This window comes from Triturus cristatus, chromosome 2_2 (genome assembly GCF_964204655.1).
Source record: "Triturus cristatus chromosome 2_2, aTriCri1.1, whole genome shotgun sequence".
NCBI classification, from domain to species: Eukaryota; Metazoa; Chordata; class Amphibia; order Caudata; family Salamandridae; genus Triturus; species Triturus cristatus.
Window position 1 is genome coordinate 1,088,535,348 of NC_140582.1, and position 18,883 is coordinate 1,088,554,230.

At 47.3% G+C, this 18,883-nt stretch overlaps 1 protein-coding gene across 1 annotated transcript in view; it reads left to right on the forward strand.

Annotated features, from left to right (window-relative positions):
* MRPL35 (mitochondrial ribosomal protein L35) overlaps window positions 1-4,120 on the forward strand; it is a 55,763-nt gene extending 51,643 nt beyond the window's left edge. The window contains exon 5 of the mRNA XM_085642616.1: window positions 1,536-4,120. Within this exon, the coding sequence (XP_085498742.1) occupies window positions 1,536-1,724 (189 nt within the window). The 3' untranslated portion in view covers window positions 1,725-4,120. The remainder of the gene's footprint in view (window positions 1-1,535) is intronic.
* Window positions 4,121-18,883: the final 14,763 nt, after the last annotated feature.

An 18,883-nucleotide genomic window follows, 5' to 3' on the forward strand; every position in this document is an offset into this window, starting at 1 on the left:
CTACATCGAAAGGGGGGGGGGGGGGGTGAGCAGGGCCTAAAAACAAGATTACAGAGGGGGACTTGGGGACAAGTCTGGGAGCTCCCCACAAGAGGGCTCTTTTCAAAAGAGTCCTGGGAGCAAGGAAGCACTGTTTGTTCTCACAATCTAACATAATAGGTCAGCTAGACTGATGTGTCACAGGGCCTTGTGGTTGTTGGTCTCGCCAGTTGAGTGTTCACAAATCAGGACAGCGAAGCGACTCTGGAAGTGGGTCTCTGCGGTACTGATGTTCCTCGACTGTCTCGGTGTTTGATTGCTGTTTTTGGTACTTGGCAGCTCCAGTTGGTCCTGGTGTCGTCTCACTTGGTGGGGAGCTGGATCTGATCTGAAGCACAATGACCTCTTCCTGGGTGGCTGCTGTTGTTTTGTTGCCTGCGGACAGCAGGGGAGTAGCGCCTCTTCTCCAAGGGACATAGTTGGCAATTTGCGAAGGGCTGGGTGTCTACTGGGGTTCTGGGCAGATGCTCAGCTGCAGGACAAATCGGTTTCTTCACAATTGTCAAGACTGATGCATGCAAGCAGGCAGGGTTTGGTGCCAAAAAGTCCACAGTAAGTCTTCAGTTTTCGTTTTAGCGACTCTTCTTTGTCCTCCCCTTCTGGGTCTGTTGAATCGGAGTTCCTGGCATCAGCGGTGCCACCTAAATATTCAATTTATGGGTATTAAGCTATTACCTGTCACTCCCCTTATTGGCTACTTACCTTTTGGGTGACTTAACCAACTAGATGACTACTTCCTGTGGTTCCTGGATATTAGGAATCCTGTCAAAATTGCATCAATTGCCTGGTAAAAAGTTGTACTTTTCTACAGTGTGCACCCCTGAGGATTTCCTGAATGCATCCAGAATCTCCAGGGTTCTAGGTATAGAATGTGGCGGGTGTGCTAACCTAAGGTGTATGTCATCTGCTTAATGACATACTCCTTCCCGAGGTCCTTCTTAGTCCGCAAATTTGTGCGTCTATTCTTGCCTAGTTCACCAATGGCTTGGCTCTTCATTTCTGGTTCACATAGTATTTACTAATGCCTTTATTAAGCCTGACATGGCTGCCTAATCAGAAGTCAAGTAGGTGGCCCAATATCTCATGCCTAGTTTATATTTTCTTTGGAGTTTTTAGAAAGGCAATTTATTATTGCACTATGTCAAACATTTTTTTTGAGTAATGTTTTTTTCTTATAATTAATCAGTTGCTATAAGCTTTGAAAAATGCTTAACCAAATGTATCAATACAAGTTTTCTCACTGAGACATTTATTGTTCAACATACGATAAGCGAGACTTATAGAACTATTGGGCCTCCTTTATTTCTTGACAAGCAAGCAATTATCCGCCCAAAAAAGACGCACTGTCATTTAGGGAAAGGTTCAACAAATGTACATGTATTTTCAAATTCATAATCTGTTTTCAGTGTTAAAATATAGTTACAATTGTTTCTATATATATTGTGGTGAAGGGTATTGTACCATTTTAGTTATTCAGTACTTTTTATTTTCAATAGGCTGGTTACAAGAAGAAGTTATGGAAGAAGAAACCTACAAGAAAAAGGCGCTTGAGAGAAATAGTCTTCTGCAATAGAACACAGAGCAAGCTATTGGATAAAATGACCACTTCCTTCTGGAAGAGAAGGAACTGGTATGTGGATGATCCATACCAGAAGTACCACGATCGGACGAATCTAAAAGTTTAGACACTGCAGGTTAAACACCGGATGTTATACCGAAAAACTTAATACTGCAGTCATTGGCCAAATATATGGATGTGTGTGGCTACTTGCTACATTCAAAAGCACTGATGTTTGTAAAGGCTAAACTCGAGTCCTCATGTAAATAAAATATAAATTATAATTTAATATGTTACACACGAACCATGAGACGATGAACAGATGTTGAACAGTGTGCCTTTGTGAAACTCGCCTGGTTTGTTTTACTTTACAGTGGTTATTGTTGAAATCGATATTTCCTTTGACTGCTAAGTGAATAGTTACCACTACTGTACTGTCATTTGCATGCACCCTACTTTACTGTCATAATTTTATATTTCAGAGGCCACTCCTACTTTTGAATTTTCTTATCGCTGTACACAGGAAAACAAATTTAACAGTGTCCCACTGTTACATCAGAGAGGTCTGGACCCCGCATTTTAAATTCGATTATTGGAGATAAATTTAGAAACACAAATACATAAACAATCTGTGCTGTATTATCTCTTATGTCTATCGTTCTGGCCTCCATATGCATATTTATCCAGTTGAGGGACGTCTCCTCTTAACTGTGATTTGTATCCAATTTTATTGGAGGTTGGTGCCTGTGGTTGCAAACCGTTGATCGAGCCCATCATCCAAGTTAGAGTAGTGTCTGATTCACAATGGGGCAGCTGTCCTCGCGGGTACATTACCTGTGATTCAGGTAATGTTGCCTCGGAAGGGGGCTATGGTAAAGTTAGTGGTCTAAAGGACTTCATGAACTAAGAACTTAACCTTGAGCAATGTCCGCTTGTGTATGAATAGCAAGAGGTTTTCCAGCGGAGAAGAAAGGCCTGGATTGAATTTATCAGAAACAAAGGAGGTGAAAAGACTCATCCAGTGCTTGTGGGGGATTTTTGGGAAATAGAGACTGAGTAGCTGTTCAGTTCACAGGCTGGGAAGGAGTCCTGGTGCCATAGTACATTAAGAAGGAAGGGTTTCTTGGCAATCTTATTGGTGAGTGTTGCTTGTGAATGGAGAATCGCAGTGTTTAAAGAGTATTGGTGCCCAACACTATCATAATGTATATGCAGACGTTTCTTTATCATATGCCAAACAGTTCATACTTGGGTGGCGGCGGGCAGAGGAACTGCTGCAACATAACATGAATGTTGACTTATGGCTAAAAGAGCCTTATGCACATGGCGAGGCCGGGGAGATGGAGCCATGATATGGAGACTTAGTTGGAAGAGCCAAAAGAGGTGATGCATTCCCCAGAAATAAAATTGTCCGCACCCTGCGCTCCCTAAAAGAGTAGTTTATTTACAACCACCAGCTGCTTTCGTTCCTGCACAGTATTTACCGGCAACAGTGGCATATTCACTTATTCTTTTATTGGAATTCGACTTTAGAAAACCTAAAATATGTTAAATATTCCCCTTGCGCCACTGTGCACAATGCCAGAACCTATACTCCACAAAAAGCTTTGTGTTGAGAGCATTAAAAACATAAAGTGCCACAGGTGTAAACTTGGAAGTACTGCAAGAGCAATAGGTGGTGATGGTTCTTGTTAGACCTTTTATGTCTGGTTGTAGTGAAGCTTGACTTAGTATGGTGGGGCATGCAGTGAAGTTAGCACCTTAACTTGGGAATTGCCCCTTTTCAGCATAGACCAAGAGAGACTCTGACCGCTGCCACCTGATGCCTCAAAGCACCTGTGCCCCACAGCCCGAGTCAGAGGGAGGTGACCGTGCCATTGGGTTCCCAAAACCCTCTAAGGCTGAACCCACTAGTGCTTACCAAGACTGGATTCCCAGTTGCAGCCTGCTGCCTCTTTCGGCAGGCCCTCCTCCAGCCATGAGTGACTCCAGCACTGAACCAGACACCAAAAGATACCATTGCATCTGAGCTCCACAGTCTGAGGAGAAGGGGACCAGCTGTGCCCAAGCATCTCAAGGGTTAAGCCCCCCTGTGGGTTCTCCCAGACTGCCCTCTCTAGTCCTAGCTTGCAACCTCTTTCTGACGGACCATTTCCCCATTGAAGTGAATAAGGCACCCAACACTAACACGGATGCCCCCGAGCCTCCTGAGGTGATCTGTTGGTTTGGCTTTGAACCTTGCCCCATACTCACCTTAGGTCCAGGACAATGGTCCAGTAAGATGCCATTAAATGGCAAATACAGTACATGTTCCCCCCTCCCCCCAGGATACCATTACTGCCCCCAAAAATTGCCTTGTCAACTTTTGAAAACTGTAAAATTCATAACTCGAAAAGCACTCACTTGATTCTGAGGACCTTGGTATCTAAATTCTTATAAAAGTTTGTGTTTTTATAAATTGGTATCAGATTTCTGTATTGAGTGTCTTGCTGCCTTTGTGTGTGCAATAAATGCTTAGCACTACCGTCTGATATTATAAATTGTTTGCCCACATAACCACAAAAGAGGGCATTTGGGGGTGTCATTTGTGCCTCTGAGCCAACTGGGGTTTGCCTGATCTCTACAGTGTACCTAATTTTGGCCCACTTTATAAAGAGCCAGCTTCCTTCACCTTTCAAAACTATATTGTAGAGAATATATGAATATACATTATATAAAAAAAAGTACAATGTCAGAAATAGAAACTTGACAATAAGCTGAAGAAACATACTGCCAGTTATTTATTACTTCGAGAATATTTCAAAGTAGACACAGGCACCACCCAAGAGTCAGTTATAAACATCAACGTGTGACTAAAACCATACTGTAACAGGATGGCTTAGTATATGGTGCACACTTGTGTAAGTGTAGCACCCTGAACTAATCCAGACATCCCTTATGGTGATTTTAGTGGTCTTAGACAACCTTAGAGTGCTCTCTAAGTGGTAGCTGTGGAAAGCAGCCTTCGTCCAGAATGTGTATAAAGCAGCTTCTTTTACCAGTACTTAATCTTAGGGTGTGGGTTAAGTGGAAAAGAACCACACAGTGTAGTTATAAAAATATGTATTTATTATAAACACTCACCAACACATTGCAATATATCCTACCCGGAGATATAAAACCAATACCTGATCATAGACACATAAGTGGCACAAATACACCGTGGTCTCCAGGGACAGACCAAACCATATACTAAAATAGTTAAATGTGAACTACGACATAAGTTGAGAATGGAGAAGATGTAAAAGAGTCTGGTCCCAAGGAACCACCCAAGGTGAACCCCACAAAGGCTGTGTGCCGAGTGCGAACACCACTGCATGCTCAATACAAGTCAATGGGTAAGTCAAAGTTGCAATTTTAAAGACAAAGAACCCTTCCCAGTGGACCGTGAAGAAACCCCAAAGAATATGGAAGGTTGGAGAGTCACCCCACTTGTGGATACTCCAGGATACCTATACCAGGTAAGCTGGGTGCATAGGTGCGAAGTGACGTCGGAATTCGCCGTAGACCACAATGGAGAACTTCAGTGAAAATGCAGCTGGTGAAAGAGTGCGGTGGAACCCAAAGGTGGATTCAAGATGGGTACCTGCAAGCAGAGGGGACAGAGTCTATGCCACTCAGGAGTGACCAGGAGGCACTGAAGACGAATGCCTACCGATATCGGAGATGAGGGAGAATTGACCATGCCCTTGAAGTTGCAGCTGTGCGGACCAGGCAACGCTGTGTAAGACCATGACCCGGTCACAAACTGTCCAATGTCAAGAGCCACGTGCTCAGTGTCCGGAAGGGTCACCAACAAGCCTTGGCAATAGCAACCAACGTTGTAAAAAAAGATGCAGTGTGGGGACCAGCAAGGTCCAAGTGACTCCCCATGAGCAGGTAAGTCAGAGCAGGCCCGAGGAAGCCGGGGAGCCCACAGAAGCCAAAGAAGACCTTCGAGACAACCAACGGTTCAGAGGCACAGGAGTAGCAAGAGGACATTGAGCAGCTCACCACAGGATGCGGTGCAGGTGAAGATCTTAGCTGCAGGAGATGTTTGAAGCTGGAGTCCAAAGATCTCCGGTGAGGAGAATCATCAAGCCTTGGCAACAGCAGGTCGACATGGTGCACGGGGGGTACTGCTCCAGCTGTTCCGACAAGGGATACTGGCTTCAAACTCGCTGTGAAGGCCGCGCAGGCCTCGAGGGAGTTTCAGAACGTTGCAAAAGACTGGTAGGACGACGAGACCAGGAGCATCAGGAGTCGTCCCAGTTGCAGTCTCAGTTCCCAAAGTAAAATCGAAAGTGCCCAGACGGTTGAAGTGGTTTTGGATCTGAATCGTGTCCCACGACAAATCTAAGGATCCACCCACAGGAAAGCCATTAAGCACCCTTTGGAAAGGCTTGGGACGACTCTGGGATACCTCCAAGAGGAGGGGCTGGACAGTGGGGAGGATACTCCCATGTCCTTTGTCCAGTTTCGTGCCAGAGCGGGAGTCAACGGCTATCTGAACTGGTTCCAACTGGATTATGCAAGGAGGGCACCAAATGTGCACTTCAAAGCAGTTTAGTGTCACTGACTAGTTTCCCCATCCTGCCCCAATACACTAAGTCCTGTCTGGAGGGTGTTCAAGCCTCCCTGTGACAGGAAACCTATTGTCCTGCTTTCCCCTGCTCAAGCTTGACTCAGCAACAGGAGGGCAGAATTGTGTCTCTGGTCGGCAGCAGCTATGGTTTGCTGTCCGGGTCTAGAAGACTGGCATCGGGAGCACGGAGGGCTTCTCGGAGGAGCTTTACAGTGTATGTAATCATACCCCCACACCATACGTTTACGGTGTGGGGGTATGATTCCAACATGTTTGATACCAAACACAACAGGGTTCGGTACAGCCAGTTTAGAGATGGCCAGCGCGTAATGACGCATGGCCACTCTATGTATCGTAATGGCTGATGCACTTACAACCCAGGAGAATGCACTCTGAGGGTTGTAGGGAAGTCCTGCTCATGCTGGGGCACCCTCACACTTAAAACCGTGCACCCTGCCTTCAGGATTGAAATGCCTTGCCTTAGAGGTGACTTACAGGTTTTAAGTGCAATGATCTCAGACATAAGGAAACATATCTGATTGAAGTGGTGCTAGCACCATCTTACACAGTCTGCAATGGGGGCCTGTAGTCTCTATTTGAGTGGTCTCCCATGGGTGGCATAATGCATGCTTCAGGCCATTGGGGACCCCTGGTGTACCTATGCCCTGGGTACCTTAGTACCATATACTAGAAACTTACAAGGGCAAGCCAGTAGCCGATCTGGAGTTACCCAAGTATTCACCATGTCCAATTTAGGAAAGAAGCACAGACTTACGACGTGGCAGATTATAACATTACACAATGCAGTTGAATTGAAACTAAAAGCTGGTCTCATTTAAATGATAAATATCACTCAACATAGCTTCACAATGTTAACAGTGATGTAGATCTTCAATTCACTGTCTATCAAATAGCTATCTAGTCCATATTGTCAACAAAGGAAGTTTAAAAAAACACTCTGCCAGTTTACACACTACTAATAGAAATAGAGTGCGGTTCTTCACTACCCCGAGGAAGCCTGGGACTGGCTGGACGGCTGGCGTACTGTGGGTCGCCGCAACAACCAGGCCCGAGGCGGGAGGATGGATGGAGACGCCCGAACCCTGGTGGTGGATCACTGCAAGACTTGTCTGAGGCGGCGGGGGGTGCCAAATAACAGGTCTATGTTTTTTCCCCCCTTTTTTTCCCTTTGGGATGTGGTACGGTTTCAAACCGACAGAGGGCTGTAGAAACACAGCTGTTTCCACCACTGGCATCAGACTTTGATCATCTTGTGTTAGATTGTCACTGCTTGCTTTACTGCCCTGAACTCCTCGACACTTGCCTGTTGACCAGATGGGGGTGGCTGGGTGTTTATTAGGTCCTTGCGGGTGTTGTTCGCACACCAAAGTCAGGTTATCATTGTTTCTGTCGAAGAAACGGAATTTCCAGAGGCGGATGCTCGGTTAGGCTACACGAATCCGTACGTTTTTGGAATGGTGGGCGATAGGCACTCTGCTAGTTTGGGGGACGGGAGGTTTTGTTACCGCCGAGCAGGGAGGGGGTGCTGAGGGAATGTATGTTGGGTCTGTGGGGTGGGTAGGAGGGGATTGCATTTGTGTTGGGGTTTTGGTATTCTTGTTTTGGCAGGTCTTGTCTGATTGGTCTCAGATACAGGTTGCAGTCGGTACAGTGTTTGTAACGCTCTCATTGATTACAGTGCTTGGGAGTGTCATGGGGCCCTTCCCTGTCTCCACCTCGCCTTGCTTCTCTCTGGAACACTGTTCACCTTTGACTCACTGTGATGGGTACTATGTGTAGACAGAAACCCACTTTGCTTTCCTGGAATGTAAATGGGCTGGGGGACAGAATATAGAGAGGGGTGGTCCTCCAATATCTGAAGAGACACTCGCCAGATGTGGTGTTCCTACAAGAGACCCACTTGTTGGGCAACGGTTGTAAGGTCCTGTCACGATGGGGTTTTCAGTTGGTAGCTCATTCCGCTTTCAGGTCGGGTTCCTGGGGGTGGGCATCCTTGTCCGTAAATCCTTCCCCTTGACTATCAATATTCACAGCTCTGTCTGGGATTTGGGAGGGCGCCACCCGTAACCTGGTATCAGTGTACATCCTGGCAGGCCTGCATACGCAGGCCTTTATTGATCTCGGCGATCTGCTCCTGGGCCTGCCAGACAGGCGCTTATTGATCGGGGGCGACTTCAACTCCATTGTTTCTGAATCTCTAGACCGATGGCCCCAGAAGGACCTGCCATTATCCCGCAAACAAATTGTGGATGTCTGGAGGTGCCTGCACCCTGTGGAGCTCCAATACACATCTTTCAGGCCCCCATGGCACCATGTCGCATATTGACTACGTGCTCACACACCATCTACACAAATTCAAAGATATACGTCATTTGGCTAGGGTAATTTTGGATCATTCGCCCGTCCTGTGCAGGCTGGAGGTGGGAGAGCCCATGATCGGCCGTGTTGCACCGATCAACTCATGGTATCTCACAATTCCCTCTGTCAGAGAGAAGGTTCTGACTGAATCTGACCTGTTTTTCCAAGAAAACCTGTGATCGGACAGCTCCTCCGTCTCGCTTTGGGAGGCCTATAAGACTGTCATTTGGGGGGTAATCCTGGGACAAAACGCGGGGCAACGCTAGGAGAGTACTGCTGCCACAACGCACTTGGATGAAGAGATCTTAGCGCTGGAACGTGCAGTCCGCTCGCAGGAGGAGGTGCGCCAACAGCTCCGCATTAAAACTAAGCAACTTTTAGATCTAGCCACGGATGCGGCTAAGACACACCATAGGGCTACCCTTAGCAAGGTCTATGATGTGGGCGATAAGGCGGGCAAACTGCTAGCCTGGTTGGATCGCAGGGATGGGGCGCGGCTCGTTGTGGTCGAAATTGCCATTGACTCACATTCCCGTATAACTGCTCCGCAGGACATTGCGGACGCATTTGCTAAATATTATCTCTCCCTGTATACTTCCAGCACGACCCACTCCGAGGAGGATGCTTCCTCCCTCCAACGGGATATTCGACTGCCAGTCCTCACCGAGGATGAAAGCTCCGACCTTGACAAGGATATCACAGTACCTGAAGTGGAGAAAGCCATCCACGATTTGCAATGGGGGAAAGCGTCTGGCCCTATCGGGATTCCCATAGAACTATTTAAACTGACAGCGGGTGTGACCGCTCTTTTTATCAAAGCGATGTTTCGGGAGAGGGGGATTCTGCCCGAGGCTCATAGGTTGGCCAATATCATTGTCATCTACAAAGCGGGCAAACCCGCCGCCTTGTGTTCCTCATACGGGCCCATCTCGCTACTTAACTGCGAGGTCAAGATTCTCGCGAAAGTTCTTGCCACTCGTCTGTTACAAGTCCTTCCCAATCTGATGCACCCGGAATAGTCCGGATTCATGCCGGCGAAATACACGTCCCTTAATCTCCGCCGACTCCACGCTGTACTTTGCAGGGCAGACACGATTAAGGAAGATGCCGTGGTGTTCTCTGGACTCCGCTTCGGCCTTTGACACCATTGAATGGCCCTACATGTTTGCAGTTCTTCGTAAGCTGGGATTTGGCCTGGAATTTATTGGATGGGTGCGTCTCTTGTGTTGTCAACCGTTGGGGCAAGTAGTTGTTAATAACCGGAAGTCCCCTGTCTTTGCTCTTGGCAGGGGCACCAGGCAGGGTTGCCTCTTGCCACCGCTCCTCTTCGCCTTAGCGTTGGAGCCTCTGGCAGCATGGATCCGCCAGGACCCTGCCATTCGGGGCCTTAAATGGACGCATGGGTGAGAGGATCGCATATCGTTGTATGCGAACTACATCCTGCTTTATCTAGCCTCCCCAGCGGCGTCTCTCAACGTGGTGATGGATATATTTAAAAATGTTGGCAGGTTCGCGGGCTATGTGATTAACTGGTCTAAATCGGTGCTCTACGTTCTTAGTGGAAGGTGTCCTCGTCTTCCAAGGGGTTGACGGAGGCCGTCGGCAGTTTCAAGTACCTGGGAATGTAAAGACATGTCGAGATTTTATGACGCTAACCTTCGGCCACCCCTAGCATGTCTTAAATCAGACGTCTTGCACTGGAAGTTGCTCCCCTTGACTCTCCTGGGACTTGCGGCCCTATTCAAGATGATGTCCCTTCCCTGTTTTTTGTACATGTTACAAAATACTCCCTTGCCGGTTGTGGCGTCATACTTTAGGGAACTAGAGGGCACAGTGCGGGATCTGCTATGGGAGGGTAAACCCCCCCGCATTGCCACAAATAAACTCGCGCTGGGGTGGTTTGATGGGGGTATTGGTCTCCCAGACATAAAAAGATACTACTGGGCCTCACAACTCGCTACCATTAATCAATGCGCTTATAGACGGCACGATGACCCGGCATTTCAGATCGATCGTTGGCTCCTCCCGGGGGGCATTTTGAGGGAGCGCTGTACACGAAGTCCCGGAACATCATCTTGTCCGGCCCGACCAAGCATGCAGTGCAAGTATGGAAAGACGCTACTAAAAGCTTGGGTTGGGAAGGCAGGCTTACTCAGGCTACACCGCTGTGACACTGTGACCAGCTGGGTCGGCTGTTGCGCTGCCTGGGCTTCGACAAGTTGGAAACCATTGGTATTTCCAGGATAGGGGATCTTTGGAAATCGGGCAATGTTATACCATTCTCCCAGTTAAGGCAAGAGTTTGAAATGGCCCCCACAGAACAGTTCCGGTATTTCCAAATCAGGCACGCATTGCTCGCAGCTCTCCCCAAAGGTACGGTCCTCCCTGATTCCTCCCCTCTAGAGGATAGGATCTTAGATGGTGACTTGCCAGAAAAAGCCATATTACTCGTATATAAGAAGCTTATTAACAATATGACCGACCCCCTAACCTGCCTTACAGATAAATGGGACCATGACGTCGCGGACCTGGAGGATGAAGAATGGCCGGCCGTGGTGGCTTCTCCACGTGAAGTTGCCATCTCTTCCAGACTCCGATTGGTCCAGCTCAAAATCCTCCATAGGACGTATCTGTCCGGATCCTCGCTGGTCCATATGAGCTACGCTCAAAACGGTGGCTGTGCACGACAATGCGGCCAAGAGGGCACCTTCATCTATATACTCTGGGAATGTGTGAAAATTCAGAAGTTCTGGGAGAGGGTGGTTCTCATGATGGAGGAAGCAATGGGGCAGAAGATACAGTGCAATATCAAATTGATTTTGTTGAATATTTGGGACCCCACTGACCTTGCAGCTAAGGAGAGGATCTGGGCCACTTTGGGCTTCATGGTAACCAAGCGGAATATCGCACGATTGTGGAGGGCTCCGGGCCCACCGTGTATAGCTGCCTGGGCCAGGGACATGGATTGGTGTATGGTGACAGAGATACCTATTTATGTCTCAAGGGGATGCCCACAGAAATGGTCGCAAGTATGGGGGCACTGGAACACCTGGTGTGCTGTCACCAAGTTCCATTTTTATATGCGATACAGTCCATGGATGAAATTTGAATGACAGTCTGACCTTTTTCCTATGGTGTCTGTTTCAAACAAGCTCTTGATATCTTTTGTTGATGTCTGGTGTAAGGGCATAGTGACCGATATAGGTATGTTCTTTGTTAGGTCTTGCCTACATAGCGCGTGTGCTGCGAAACGTATTGTTTACAATTCAGTGGGCTAAAAACCCACCTGAAACAGCATTAGTTCTTTTCATTGTCACTCATTTGCAATCATTTGATTGCTTAGGTCCTGTAGTCTTCTCATCCTTTCTTGTGAGTTCATCCCTTGAGGATGTACCAACCACTTTTTCTTCCTTGTCTTTTTGTAATGCACTGTTATTTTGGTATTACTCCTCGACGTGCAATCTGCTTTCCTTCTTTTAAAAAAGGGATGTGGCTTTCTTATTTATGTTGCTTTCAGCCTAGCTGCCGTCTCTATTGAAGCTTTGGTTACTTAGACCCACAACTGTCCTACTCTATGCCACTGTGCTCTATGCTATTCCACTCTACGGCACGCTATGCCACACTACACCACACTACCCTATTCTACGCTACTCAACGTCATGGTACTCCTCTTCACTGCACTCAATACCACTCCTCACCACACAATGCCTTTCTATATCACTCCACTGTGCCATGCCACTCTACTCCAATCCATGCCATTCTTTGCTACTCTACGCCACTCCACCCAATGCCACTCTAGTCACTCCACTCTATGTTACTATACTGCAGGCGCGGTGCGTCCATTGGGGCGGGGGGCGTAGCCCCCCCGCCCCCGCACCTGCCCGCAGCCGCAGCTCCCTCCTCGTGAATGTCAGTCAGCATGACGTCGGGCCGTGGGCGGTCCGGCGTCATGTTGACTGACATGCATTGTCAGACGCCAGGGAAAGGCAGCACAAGTGCGCATGAGTGGGCATGGAGCTTAATTTTTTAGCCCGTGCCCAGTCATGCGTACTTGTGTTTTTACTGCCTTGCGCATGCCCATTAGGAGCCCCTCGGTCTCCTAATGGGCAGGCAGCGGGCGAGGAGTAGGCTGTGCCCTCAGCCAATCCTGGCGCTGCAGCAGCGCCAGGATTGGCTGAGGGCCGGGTTGCCAGTCACTTACGTCACGTGGTGTTCTGGACCGGTTTGAAGTGGCAAAGAGGCGCCAACGCGGACCAGGAGAAGAGGCGGTCGGGTAAGTGTCTTTTAGTTTTAGGGTGGTTTGGCTGGGTTGGGGTTGGGGTTGGGAAGGCTTGGCTGGATTTGATTTTGATTTGTTTGGGTTGGTGTTGGGAAGGTTTTCCAATGGTTTGGCAAACTTCGATCGAGATTTGGCTGATTTTGGGGTGTTTTTGTGGGTTTGTGGGGGGTGCGTGTTTCATCGAAAAGTCGTACCCCTTCCACTGGATGGATTTGTGTAATTCTTGGTGAGAGTCTTCGTAATCGCTGGAACTACTGTCCCAGTGAGTTTCAAGAGGATCGAAGTAGGGGAAGTGCGAAAAAAACGCTTTGTTTTTAAGGCTCGAAATGCAATGTTATCCAACGGGCGTTTTTGAGGTGGTGGAGAAGTGGTTTTTAGGGTGTTCCAGTTGCTCGAGATGAACGGGGCTGCTGTGAGTGGTAGGGAGGGGGAATTCATGGGTGTGCAGGAAGTTTGGGAGGAATCCATCAATGGGAAGGGTGTTTTTGTCAAAGTCGAGGAAGGAAGGAAGGAGCTGCCATAGGAACCCATGTTAAATGTGAGTGTTTACATGTTTTTGGGGTTGGATTGTAGGGTGAACTCCACATCCGTGTACCTTGAAAATATATGTATCGTCAAGTAACGCAGATGTGGAGACAGAGGAGTTAAGAATAGCAAATCTGTCTGTATACCTTCACGATATTGTAATAGGTGTGGATATTTTGTTGTAGGACCATACTTAAAATGCGATATTCTGATAGCTTAACCTATTGTTCCTAGTGCAGGACTTATCTGTGCATTTGTTCTCACAACCATGGGTTGCACTGGGGCTGGGCCACCTGTTACGTCACGCTGTCCAGTTAATCCCAAAGAACAGTCTTGCGTCACGTTTGAATTTATTTGTGCTGCTGTAAAGTGGCATTAGAATAGCAAAGGTAATTCTCTCACATTGTTTTGTGATGTGAATCGGAGCTAACTTGTACTATCCGTTCCGTGGCAGTTCGTGTTAACTATAAAGGGTAGTCTTCAGTGTGTGATCCCATTACCACTCGTTCGAGATCGGAGAGCGCTTTGCTGGAAAAAGTGACACCATTTTCACACTAGGAAATCAGATTGGATGAGTCTAGTAATGTACCCTGGAAACAGTGGTTGCTTGCGATCCATAGAGGCCATGATTAATTCCTTGGTTAATCTGACCAACGGCCAACTATCCATTTAATTTCTTAAGAGCTCTAAGGTTTTCCGATGAAGCATACAGACGGTATGCACAGTGCCGATGTCAGCACTACATAATGTACGTGGGAGCTTACCAATCGGTGTTTAACCAAATGCTTGTGTTTTGTTTGCCTGCCAATAATTGTATATGTGAAGGATCCGTTATGAATGCCAGCCTAATTTAACTATTCCTCATGTTACTTCAGTGTTGTACGACGCATGTGGGTTCTATCTGCAGCCATAATGAACTCCTCATGTAGTTTATGTGTAAATGTATTTTTGTGTCACCAGAGCGCATAAACATTCACTCTTGCAAAATGTTATTTGCGAAATGTTACACACAGTTTACTATGGACAGTAACTACCATTTGGCTTGGGCTACATTATCGACCCATGCAGGCGAAATCGAGAGCCATAATGAACCCACCATTAGGTTTATGTGTAAATGCATTTTCCTTGTCAGCCGGAACGCAAAAATATTCATTCTTGTGAAATGTTGTTTGGAAATCTCCCATGCGGGCGAAATCTACAGACAGAATGAACCCATCATGAGGCTTTTGTGTAAATGTATTTTCTTGTCACAGGAACGCAAAAGTATTCATTCTTACGTAATGTCATTTGGGAAGGTTACATGCAGTTTAATTTGCATACTTCACAAGCACTCTGCTTGACCCTGGAATTTGTGTACTCCCTGTGGTGGCACTTTTAAATTAAAATGCCAATTCTTGGGTTCTGCTTTACTGTGCCCGGTGGTTGTGAATGCCCTGCTGAAACTCCTTGTGATTTGGTGAGATTTTATAGAGCCCATCGTGTGCTGCAAGGTAGCTGAATGGGCTCCGCGCCTACTGCAGACACCTGTTTACTTTGCAACAGATATTTGCTACGGGCCGCAGGGCACACATTTGCGAAGAGCTGGGCTGCTTTAATTTTCACAGATAGTAACTTAAATGGATACTGAATAAGTAGCTACCTGCGTCATTATACGAAATCTCTTTATTGTTGCCATAACCACACTTTCACTATAGCTTTATTAGCCTTCTTGGTATCTCAAATATCCTCGACAATGCACCATTTGCACACTATTTTTACCCCCAAAAATTGGGGGGGTTCTACCTTATGATGGTCGGGCTTGCTCGCTGAGCGAGCACACCAACAGCCACTGATCCCAAACCTTTACGCCCCACTAATTTCAAATGTCACCAGCCGCCCCTGCTATACTGTAAGCCACTCCACTACCCTCTTTACCAATCTAATCCACTCCACTTTTCTCTATGCCACACCACGCCACTCTGCTTCACAACAAGGCTAAAAGACATTGGCAAAGCCAATAACGGTCACAAAGGCAAGACCTATTGGCTATGACAACGCTTGTTACTTCTCCAGTGTTGTAGGTGCCTCATCTGGAGTTTGGAATTCAGGTGGGGTGGTATAGTGTGAGCAATTGTCCTGTTAATGCACAACTGGACAGGCGGACATCCGATGGTTCACTATTCCCTCAGCAACGCATACAGTGCCTACTCCAGGTTATGACCGGCAGCATGAGAACATTGTGGAGGCTAAGCTGGAGACTTTTGGTTTTTACTAAGGAGTAATCATGATGTGTTGTTCTTTGAGTGATCAAGAAACTTTTGTCTTATTTTTTTATGCAGTTCATTATGAGTGCATCGATTTTCATTTATTTATTTTGACAGCCCATGGTTTCTGCTCCTGCCTCATCAGCAGGGGGCGCTCGAGTGCTGCCAGTACCCTAGGGGTTCTACCGCACCATTGTAGGAAACTGGCTATATATATACTACACCAAAATGAGGTATAGTGTGTATAGAGTCCAGGTGACCCCAGAAGTAGGCAGAGGTTAAAGTTAGATAGAACCTTACTCTCTATTTGTGGTAGAGTGGTCGAGCAGTAAGGCAGTATCAGAGGACAGTGTTAAGCATTTGATGTACACACTCAGTCAGCAAATGAATTCACACACTCAAGAACTGAACTCCAGGCCAATTTGTTTTGTACAAAACTATATACTGTTGTTTTATTTTAGATCAAAGTAAGTCTGGCACAGGTAAGCATTAAATACTTTTCAGTAATAAGTTACTGGATATAGAACAGTTTGAAAATGCAATATAAATTGTAATTTGTTTGATTTACAGGGGATGCAGTAGGTTGCAACACTTAGCAAATACAGTACATTGAAATGAATAGGCTTTTTCAGTAAATTACAGGTAAGTTACTTTTTACGTTACTTTTCTAACTCAGTGCTGGATACCTAGATTCAGCACTGGGACATTTCCTGCAAGCAGGTAAGTAAATTTGTTTTGGTTATTTGTGCGATTTTCAAAGAATATTTTTAGATTTCAAAACTCCACACTTATTAACCTTTTGGAAGAAAATTGTCAATGTTATCCTATGGAGGAACATTGGGTTATCAGTTCACAGGTAAGTAATCGACTGTGGTAGTTAAGGTTCTGGGGTTAGACTTAGGGGGCCCCCAGGGTCAGTGATGCACTGTTGTTGCACCCTCAGCGGCCCTAGGGCGGCCCGGTGCAGAGTGTTGAGGCCCAATGTTACCCAATGGGGGGATAGGGGGCATCGGTTGGTGGCTGCTGGCAAGCAGGCCACTGGGTTGTGGGAGCAAAGCTCCTAGGGTTTAGGTCAGGGCAAATGGGGAAACAAAGTAGCACAAAAGGTGCACCCTCAGTGTCACTGGGGTGGCAGGGTGCAGAGTGCTGTTTCAACGTTGGGCGCCTTGTTGTTTTCTATGGAGAACCTCCGGTTTGTAAAAGCACTGCAGGCAGGGAGACGAAGGACTTCTGGGTGCGACCACCACTTTGAGAGGTAGGTTGGGAAGCTAAGGGTTGGTTAGGCACTGTCGGTTTGGGCACATAAGGCCATGGTGCGTCGAGTTCGGGGGTGCCTTTTGGGGTCTGATCTTCGTCCTAGAGAACCATATTTATATATTAAGCTCCATAATTCGGAACAGGCGGTCACACCTCCTTCGGCCGTGTACCTATTTCACACAAACCCCTTTTTGTGGCGTCTCAGGTTCAGTACCGGGGGTACAAGATGACCCAGCTTTGAGAGCTTGCAATGCGAGAACCGACAGACACTGTGCCTTCCCACTCCCTGGGCGCAAAATAGTAAAGGCGCAATTAACTGCCACCACGGGAAACTGGAACAAATAGTGAAAAAAGACAAGAAATTTGCGCAATGCCGCGATTGCACTGGAGGGGCACGATCAACATAGGGGCAGAGGGTAGCAGGAAATAAGCGGACGAGGGAGGCGCAGACAGGCCCTCCTACTCAGGTGAGGGAGGGGAGTCTGGCTGCGCACTGCCCCAGACAGGAGTGTTCACTGTCAGAGTGCCAAGTTTTCTGTTGACATCTGTGACCTTTTCATGTATATGTACCTTTTGTTTATTTTTACCATGCCCATACCATTATTGCAAACCCCGCTGAATTTGTTGTCAATGCAGACTACTGTCTAATGTCTAGAATGCAAAGTCCTTCCAAATGTCACCAGCCGCCGCTGGTACCTAGGGCAGAGATACCACATAGGGTCCCTAAGGGCTGCAGCAAGTCTTATGCCACCCTAAGCAACTTCCATGCAAATGGCATGCAGACTGCCATTGCAGGCCACGTGACATGGTGGTAACGATGGTGAAAACACGACATGGCACACAGCCCTGTGTGCCATGCTCAACTCACTGCATATGATATACGTAAGTCACCTCTACAGCAGACCTTACAACCCCATGGCAGGGTGCATTATATCCTATGTTAGGACATATCTGCATGAGCAGATATGCCCCTGTGGTGTCAAGTCCAGATTACTAGATATTGCAAGTAAGCAGGGAAGCCATGTTAAGGTATGTAGTGGGCAATGGTCGAGTTACCCAGCTACATAATGGATTTGCTAAAACCTATGATGTTTGGTATCAAACACCTTGTCTTAATAAATCCATTTTGATTTAAGTATTGGACGTATTATGACATGTGCCCAGAGGGCACCTTAGAGGTGCCACATGAAACCTATTGTCCTCTAGTGTGCTGGCTGACTGGTCCAATCCAGCCGGCCAGCACAGAAGAGTTTCTGACCCCAGGGGTGAGAGCCTGTGCTCTCAAGTGGTCAGGAAACATGCCTTCTCCAGCAGGACGTGTTATCACCTCCTCCAAGCAGATGGCTATCTCTGCATATAAAGGCTAGAGTCTTCAAAGTCTCTGCCGGCTTTGAGTGCGACTCCGGCTTCCTCCAGACCTGGAGAATGCCACCCCCTGCCCTAGGCCCATTTGGCACCAGGACAGGTGAGAAATTAGCTATGCAGGAGGCATGTTGCACACACAGGTTAGTCACACCCATAAGGTGGGCTACCTGATATGCTCCACGAAGGAAGGGTTCCACTATCTTGTTTTTGGTGGAACTAGGAACTCTGGGACAGGTGTATGCCCACTTCTCACAGGAAGTGGTCATAAACTGGCTATGGTGACCCCAAAGGTAAGTAGCCATTGGCTTGTACCCTTCAATCCCCTTAATGCCCCTGAATCTAGTATTTAGGGGAGCCCCTTGTACAAGAGAATCAGAATCGACTGACTCAAGAAGATGAACAAAGCAGAGCCCAAGAATCAAGAACTGAGGGCGTGCAACTGACCTGGTGCCAACCCTGCCAGCCTATCTGCTGCTCCCGACAATTGCGATGACCTGTCCTGCTACTGTGCGACCTCCAAAAGCCTGGGAGGCCTGCCAGTCCTTCGTTAAGCAGCCAGCATCTCCCGTGAAGTAGCAAAGCTACTTCTCTGCATCATGCAGGCATGGAAACGCAAGCTCTGATTTACAGAACTG